The 8,825-nt window shown below is 35.8% G+C and overlaps 1 protein-coding gene across 1 annotated transcript; it reads left to right on the top strand.

The window, feature by feature from the left end:
* The first annotated feature begins 424 nt into the window (after positions 1-424).
* On the top strand, positions 425-3,940 carry LOC144975605 (solute carrier family 22 member 15-like). The gene is made up of 2 exons (XM_078919766.1): positions 425-536; positions 3,069-3,940. Exons 1-2 carry the CDS (start codon positions 527-529, stop codon positions 3,824-3,826), a joined length of 768 nt encoding a protein of 255 aa, XP_078775892.1. The 5' UTR covers positions 425-526; the 3' UTR covers positions 3,827-3,940.
* The last annotated feature ends 4,885 nt before the right edge of the window (positions 3,941-8,825 follow it).

The raw sequence follows: 8,825 nt of genomic DNA, 5'->3' as shown, positions 1-8,825 counted from the left end.
AACACGTAACCTGTAGAACGAAACATGACGCCTGTTAGGTGATAATACAATAAAAATTTTTCCGACATAGACAGCGCTGTTATCGGCCAGGTACTCATTTTACACCTGAATATGGTGAGAGAATGTTTGTAAAAAGCTTTTTCCAAGGACTCAACTATGCGCCGAGCGAGGCTCGAACCCAGGACCTTCCGATCCGAAAGCGAGTGTCATACTACTAGACGACATAGCCCCACAAGGAAAGAATAGCTATATCATAAGACGCTACAGCTACAACTCCACCTGTTTTTCACGTATAACTAACCATGAAATTCATTACCATCACGTTGATATTGTACGTGTCTCAGCCAATTGATGACTCCCAGGGGACTTTAATATTTGTCAGTGGCGGTATTTGATTAGAGACACGTTTTAACCACCTTTTAGCTAGTACGAGGCCTGTAGATAAAAATCAATTATTACATCGTTGAAGAATTTTAGTGAATATTTCACTGTATTTTGTTTAGCCTACGGTAACTTCGGTAGCAAGATGGAGAAAGGTAAGGTAACATAGCAAACAAAACAAAATCAAAAATGTGTGTGCTTGTTCCTTTTTTTTCATTTTGAATATTTAAACGCTTCCTATTCTCTATTACTCGACGCTCGTGTTTTAATTTCATTTTCCTGTATTCTTTAAGCTTGAGCGGGCCCAGGTGGATCCATTATTAGAGAACTGGCTTCACATGCGAAGGGACCGAGATCGATTCTGTCAGCAATTGAGCTTTTTTTCTTCTTCTGACCCCCTCCCCCCCCCCACCCCCCCCCCCCCCCCCCCCCCCCCCCCCCCCGTCCACCTAGCAGTGATTGGGCAGTTTGTCCTGATAGATCTGACTGAAGTTACTTTGCGAAAGACTAGCGTCCTATCCAAAGGATAACAAGCAATTGCTATTGTTCGTTTCACGCCATGGAAACCGGGATAGATTCCGTGCTCCAGGGCCTAATCGCTCTGATTATTTTGTTTTACATTTAATTAACTATGATTAGCTAAAGAATCGGGTTTTCCCGCAGCTTGCCATGTCTTGTAACAATAACAAGCGGCGATGGACGTGGTTAGAGAATAGACACATAGATAACCACGCCTCTCGGACAGTCGTCATACTGTAAACAATGGCAGTGATTGGTTGACATAGCAAACTACACATGATTTACTATCGATGGTATGTGTCTTAGTAAAATACCCATTATTCTAATGCTAGATCAATAGAACCAACACAGAAAACTATGTGTGTAAATTCAGACGCGTATAGATAGTTCGAAGATGACGTCACACAGGCCTTTGTTATTGTTTTTGCCATCCGCGTTTGTGAGTTGTTCTCACTACACTGTATTAACCAGACTATAAAAGTTCATGGTTACACAGAGTTTTGTGTGTTGGTCCGTTATACTTCCGGATGGCAATGTTGTGAACTCCTTGGCCAAGCGCATTCTATCTATAGTATGACCGAGAAAATCGTGTGATAACTAGTCACCCATTTGGCGTTATAAAAACAATAACAACGGTCAGAGAGAGGTCGATTTCATTCAAATTATTTTAGTTTATAAACAGCAAACTATATGCTTGTCCGAACACGTGTGAGGGTGTGTCACAAATGCCATGTTCTGATTGGACAAAAATCTGCTGGTTAATATGAGTGACAATACTCCATCATCAGCATAATGCCAGTGGGTAAGGTACTTTATACCCCGACTTTAGATTGACTATAGATAACAACCAGGTGGTTGTTTAAATAAATGAGCTTTATATAGAGCAATATCCACTAAATGTGCTAAAAGCGCTTTACAAGCGGTCCCTGGTCAACAGCCACATTTAACATGTAGGACGGGACATGACGCCTGTTAGGCGATATTACAATTTTTCGGACTAAGACAACGCTGTTAACGGCCAGGTAATCATTATACACCTGAGTACGGTGAGATAATGTGAGTAGAAGAGCCTTTTCTAAGAACTCAACAATGCGCCGAGCGCGAGGCTCGAACCCAGGACCTTCCGATCCGAAAGCGAGAGTCATACCACAAGACCACATAGCCGCACGAACGTTAAATAACCAATGCTCGAATATTAACTTTATTTGAAGGTCGTTAACGCTCGATGGCGAAACCATTTTTATTCTTTGGTCCTAACAAGTAGATTTTAAAGTAAAAATGATAAGATTTTGCTCTCTCGAGTTCATATTCATAGAAAATTGAACAAATTTATTCGATTTTAAATGATGGTGGACTCGAGAGAATTTTTAAACCCGTTCTGAAGGAGAAAAGTCTCCCAATGGGAAGCGCGGAAGAAGGGGGGGGGAGGGGAGTCCGTCCATTGGCCCACCCTCTGATAATACAAGTTTGAAGCAGTTAGTCACATTTTGCAACGTTGCACTGGGGCTATCGTATCCCTCATTCGTGCATTGATGACATCACTAAAACAATTCGTTATGAACTATTCAATCATTTATTTTTTGGATGAATAAAGTAATATCTTATCTTATCTTATCTTATCAGTCATTAACCACATCTCCGCCATTTCATCTCGGCTCTAATTTTATGAATTCTGAAAGTCTTAAAGGAAAATTAGCCACTCATCTTTTCGGCTATATTTAGATATGATATGTAGAAGGAATTATTAAGCGCGCTCTCTCTCTCTCTCTCTCTCTCTCTCTCTCTCTCTCTCTCTCTCTCTCTCTCTCCCTCTCTCTCTCTCTCTCTCTCTCTCATTTATTTTAGGAATAGTGAATGGGCGATCTTCATGTATATACTATTTGTTTTAAAGACAAAACATGTGTGTGGTGTCACCTCACATGTGTTGCATACTATCCTTTAAGTTGTTATTAGAATTCTGTATTCTTAACTAAGTACTATTGATAATATGTTAGAGTAAATTTTATTATTGCATACCATTTCTATTGCACGCCTAATGCTGCATTGTATGGTACAAGCCCTATATTAAAAACTTACATAATCATTATCAATTTCTTTGGATTTATTTTATAAATAATAAACTACTTGAATTATCAATGCCCCCCCCTCCCCCCCACCCAACCTTTCAGATCTTAGTAACATGGATTCACTCATAGAAGAACTCGGATGTGGAAAGTTTCAAATCATCCTGGGCATTTTAATCTTCATCATTGCCTCTCCCGGTTTCTGGTCTTTGTATTTTATGTCATTTGGAATATACAACCCAGGATGGAAGTGTTTAGACAACCAAACCACCTCTGCAAATGACACGGGCCTTGTCTTCGGAAACAGCACATCTGACTATGGCTCAGACTCGTGTGAACGTTTCAAGGCCTGTTCAAATATTGAATTCAATCCAGCAGCATATACTATTGTGACAGAATTTGGACTCGTGTGTGAACATTCTTGGATTCTCTCTGTGTGTATTTCCATTTTCATGGCTGGAACAGTTACAGCATTTATGTTCGTTGGAGTTTTAGGTGATAAATTTGGTCGAAAGAACACAATGCTGGCTGGTGTGTTCCTACAAATTGTACTGAACCTCGTTTCGATGTATTCGACTTCGTGGCAAATGTTTGCAGTAACAGAATTTTTTTTGGGCTTCATTAATTCATTTGGAGCATTGGCCTTTGTATTGGTGAACGAGTTCGTGCCTTGCGTGTGGAGGGTAAGAGTAACAAGCCTACCTACATGGGCGGTGGCCATTGTAATATTTTCGGTTCTTGCAATGGTTTTTCGTGATTGGAAAACATTACGTTTGATTAGTTGTGTTACATCCGCTGTTTCTTTCGGGTCATGTTTTGGATTCCAAAATCGCCACGATATCTCTCTACTTCGGGAAAAATAAAACAGTTTTCGGACGTAATTCCAAAGATTGCAGTTTACAATAAAACGAAAATCCCCGACATTAATGTCATCGGTTTGGTGATGGAAAAAGATTCGAATAATGTTAATAAAACCAGACCATTAGCCACTCCCACGCCTCGTTCTGAAAAAAGTCCGCGAAATTAAAGGGGAGGCAAGAGAAAATCAGCTGATCGTTAAAATAGTAACAGAAAAGTGGAGGTGCTCGGCAATGAATGCAAGAAAGACATTTAAAACGCCGTAAAAATGTTTAAAAATCACTTAATGTTATACGAGTAATTACCATCCATAACAACCTGTCAAATTCACATATGTAAGATGCCAAGCCAAAATTAATAATAAAATAATAAAGAACACGATTGACCGTTGACTACACATGCATACGAGTACCAGAAATATTTTGTAAACAATGTAACACAATATAATGTGTAAGTTTCAAAGCAAATGCAACCACAAATAACATCAAAGAACAATGTGGGACTACTGTTTTAATTTCATAAAACCAAACGCATATTTTCTGCCCCCGATATTGAACGTGTAGTTAGTATGTATCGTACAAACAACATTCGTTTAGACAGGTAGTCGGGATTCTAGCGCCAGTTTTATTTGGGCAACCGTGATTGGGATTTCACTCACTGCACTTATTATTATTATTATTATTATTATTATTATTATTTATTATTATTATTATTATTATTATTATTATATTATTATTATTATTATTATTATTATTATTATTATTATTATTATTATTATATTATTATTATTATTATTATTATTATTATTATTATTATTAATATTATTATTATATTATTATTATTATATATATTATTATTATTATTATTATTATTATTATTATTAATATATATTAATAATAATTAATAATAATAATAATAATAATAATAATAATAATAATAATAATAATAATAATAATAATAATAATAATAATAATAATAATAATAATAATAATAATAATAAGCAGTTGAAAGCAGTCTTTGGTGTATAAGTGCATATGTACATTATTTCTTATAATAAATGCTTCAAAACAAAACAAAACAAAACTAAAAAAATAAAAATAAAGAATAAATGAATAAAAATATCTATTTGGGCATTTACTTACATTAAAAGTCTTGAAAATCACAATCACAATCCATGAAAATTAAATATCCCATAATCCGAAGAAGACATGAATTTAATCCAAAATCCAACACAGGAATGTATTTTAATAGGAGACAGATATCATATTAAAACTATAGCATTACTTGCAAACAACAATACCCCACTCTGCGTTTAACGGGCTTGTGGCCGTCACATTGTAAATTGTGACCGCATTAGGGTAATCGGTGTCCTAAAGACTGACATACTGACATACAATCAATGAGAACTATAAATAATCCATTCTAGAATTCAACTACAAACTGAAAAGCATGATAAATATCACTCTATCAAATAATTTTCTTTGCACAGGTTCACTCACACTCTCCTTTATTGCAAAACATTGATAAGTGAGAAAAAGTTTGTATTTCAATTATAAACTTAATCACATAATCTAAATGATGGAGAATAAAAACAGCTAATTATAAAAAAATTCACAGATCAAGTTATCTATTTGAACTCCGCATATTTAGCTTAATTACTCAATGACCATAAATTTTTTAAAACTGCATTGTTTCATTTAAACAAGACCATGACGCTTATGCCTGGACCGGGTATTCACAACTTCTGCATTTGCATTCCACTTTCGAATCGAATTAATCTCTATCTTATCCGTTTATTTGCAAAGTTTCTGCACTTTATAAATAAGACCATAACGCTTATGTCTGGACCGGGTATTCACAACTTCTGTATTTGCATTCCACTTTCGAATCGAATTAATCTCTATCTTATCCGTTTATTTGCAAAGTTTCTGCACTTTATAAATAAGACCATAACGCTTATGTCTGGACTGGGTATTCGCAAATTTTCCTATTGTGTTCCACTTTTCGAATCGAAATAACATCTAGTCTATCCGTTTATTTGCAAAGTTTCTGCACTTTATAAATAAGACCATAACGCTTATGTCTGGACCGGGCATTCGCAAATTCTGCTTATGTGTTCCACTTTTCGAATCGAATTAATCTCTATTTTATCCGTTTATTTGCAAAGTTTCTGCATTTTATAAATAAGACCACGACACTTATGTGTTAGATTGTTCGCAAATTCTGCCTTTGTGTTCCACTGTTCGATTAAAATTAATCTCTATCTTATCCGTTTATTTGCAAAGTTTCTGCACTTTATAAATAAGACCATAACGCTTATGTCTGGACTGGGTATTCGCAAATTTTCCTATTGTGTTCCATTTTTCGAATCGAAATAACATCTAGTCTATCCGTTTATTTGCAAAGTTTCTGCACTTTATAAATAAGACCATAACGCTTATGTCTGGACCGGGCATTCGCAAATTCTGCTTATGTGTTCCACTTTTCGAATCGAATTAATCTCTATTTTATCCGTTTATTTGCAAAGTTTCTGCACTTTATAAATAAGACCATGACGCTTATGCCTGGACCGGGTATTCACAACTTCTGCATTTGCATTCCACTTTCGAATCGAATTAATCTCTATCTTATCCGTTTATTTGCAAATTTCTGCACTTTATAAATAAGACCATAACGCTTATGTCTGGGCCGGGTATTCACAACTTCTGCATTTGCATTCCACTTTCGAATCGAATTAATCTCTATCTTATCCGTTTATTTGCAAAGTTTCTGCACTTTATAAATAAGACCATAACACTATGTCTGGACTGGGTATTCGCAAATTTTCCTATTGTGTTCCACTTTTCGAATCGAAATAACATCTAGTCTATCCGTTTATTTGCAAAGTTTCTGCACTTTATAAATAAGACCATAACGCTTATGTCTGGACCGGGCATTCGCAAATTCTGCTTATGTGTTCCACTTTTCGAATCGAATTAATCTCTATTTTATCCGTTTATTTGCAAAGTTTCTGCACTTTATAAATAAGACCATAACGCTTATGTCTGGACTGGGTATTCGCAAATTTTCCTATTGTGATCCACTTCTCGAATCGAAATAACATCTAGTCTATCCGTTTATTTGCAAAGTTTCTGCACTTTATAAATAAGACCATAACGCTTATGTCTGGACCGGGCATTCGCAAATTCTGCTTATGTGTTCCACTTTTCGAATCGAATTAATCTCTATTTTATCCGTTTATTTTCAAAGTTTCTGCATTTTATAAATAAGACCACGACACCTATGTGTTAGATTGTTCGCAAATTCTGCCTTTGTGTTCCACTGTTCGATTAGAATTAATCTCTATTTTATCCGTTTATTTGAAAAGATTCTGCACTTTATAAATAAGACCATAACGCTTATGTCTGGACTGGGTATTCGCAAATTTTCCTATTGTGTTCCACTTTTCGAATCGAAATAACATCTATTCTATCCGTTTATTTGCAAAGTTTCTGCACTTTATAAATAAGACCATAACGCTTATGTCTGGACCGGGCATTCGCAAATTCTGCTTATGTGTTCCACTTTTCGAATCGAATTAATCTCTATTTTATCCGTTTATTTGCAAAGTTTCTGCACTTTATAAATAAGACCATAACGTTTATGTCTGGACTGGGTATTCGCAAATTTTCCTGTTGTGTTCCACTTTTCGAATCGAAATAACATCTAGTCTATCCGTTTATTTGCAAAGTTTCTGCACTTTATAAATAAGACCATAACGCTTATGTCTGGACCGGGCATTCGCAAATTCTGCTTATGTGTTCCACTTTTCGAATCGAATTAATCTCTATTTTATCCGTTTATTTGCAAAGTTTCTGCATTTTATAAATAAGACCACGACACTTATGTGTTAGATTGTTCGCAAATTCTGCCTTTGTGTTCCACTGTTCGATTAGAATTAATCTCTATTTTATCCGTTTATTTGAAAAGATTCTGCACATTATAAATAAGACCATAACGCTTATGTCTGGACTGGGTATTCGCAAATTTTCCTATTGTGTTCCACTTTTCGAATCGAAATAACATCTAGTCTATCCGTTTATTTGCAAAGTTTCTGCATTTTATAAATAAGACCACGACACTTATGTGTTAGATTGTTCGCAAATTCTGCCTTTGTGTTCCACTGTTCGATTAGAATTAATCTCTATTTTATCCGTTTATTTGAAAAGATTCTGCATTTTATAAATCATAATAATTGTTCAAAATTTTACCTCACACCCGATATTACAAGTACACGTGAGCCAGGTGATGAAGATTGTCAAACAGTGTGACAGATGAAATAGGAAGAGAGAGAGAGAGAGAGAGAGAGAGAGAGAGAGAGAGAGGAGAGAGAGAGAGAGAGAGAGAGAGAGAGGATGAGAGAGAGATTCGTTTTTTGTTCAAAATTTCTCTCTTTCTCTCATATTGCACAAGGTTGTACTATTTTACTATTTATCAAGAACAGCCAAGGTGGCAACCCAGTCTCTGTATAAACTAAGCAAGATGGCAACAGGGACCTCGCTCCTTATCCAATGCCGAAGCTTTAATTTGAGTCAAACGGTTTGGTTAAAAAAAAAACACCCAAAATAAGTTCGTGTGTGATGGAAGTTGAAGTCGGCTTATTATAAAATCGTTTATGGTCTGTTTGGATTACCCTTTTTAAATAGAAAAGGTGAATATAACATAAACTTGAAGAATAGGCAAGCTAAATGAAAATTAAATTGACTGATTAAATGAGTACGCGAGGCTGAGTTGCGAACGATTACTGGGTTCCGACATTCCGATCCCAGTGTCATTCATGTTCACCGTACCGTGTTACTGTCTACACACTACACTGCATTGTTAGTGACTGGTCATGTCTTTTTTGTTTGTATGTTTTACGCAAGCTTAATAAAAATTAAATTGACTGATTAAATGAATACGTGAGGCAGAGTTGCGAACGACTCATGGGTTCCGACATTCCGACCCCAATGTCAGTGTCAGTCA

The sequence above is a fragment of the Berghia stephanieae genome, chromosome 6 (assembly GCF_034508935.2).
Source record: "Berghia stephanieae isolate SIO BIC M18660-M18661 chromosome 6, UCSD_Bste_1.3, whole genome shotgun sequence".
NCBI classification, from domain to species: domain Eukaryota; kingdom Metazoa; phylum Mollusca; class Gastropoda; order Nudibranchia; family Aeolidiidae; genus Berghia; species Berghia stephanieae.
The sequence above is the reverse complement of the archived record's forward strand: the minus strand, read 5'-3'. Positions and strand labels throughout refer to the sequence as shown.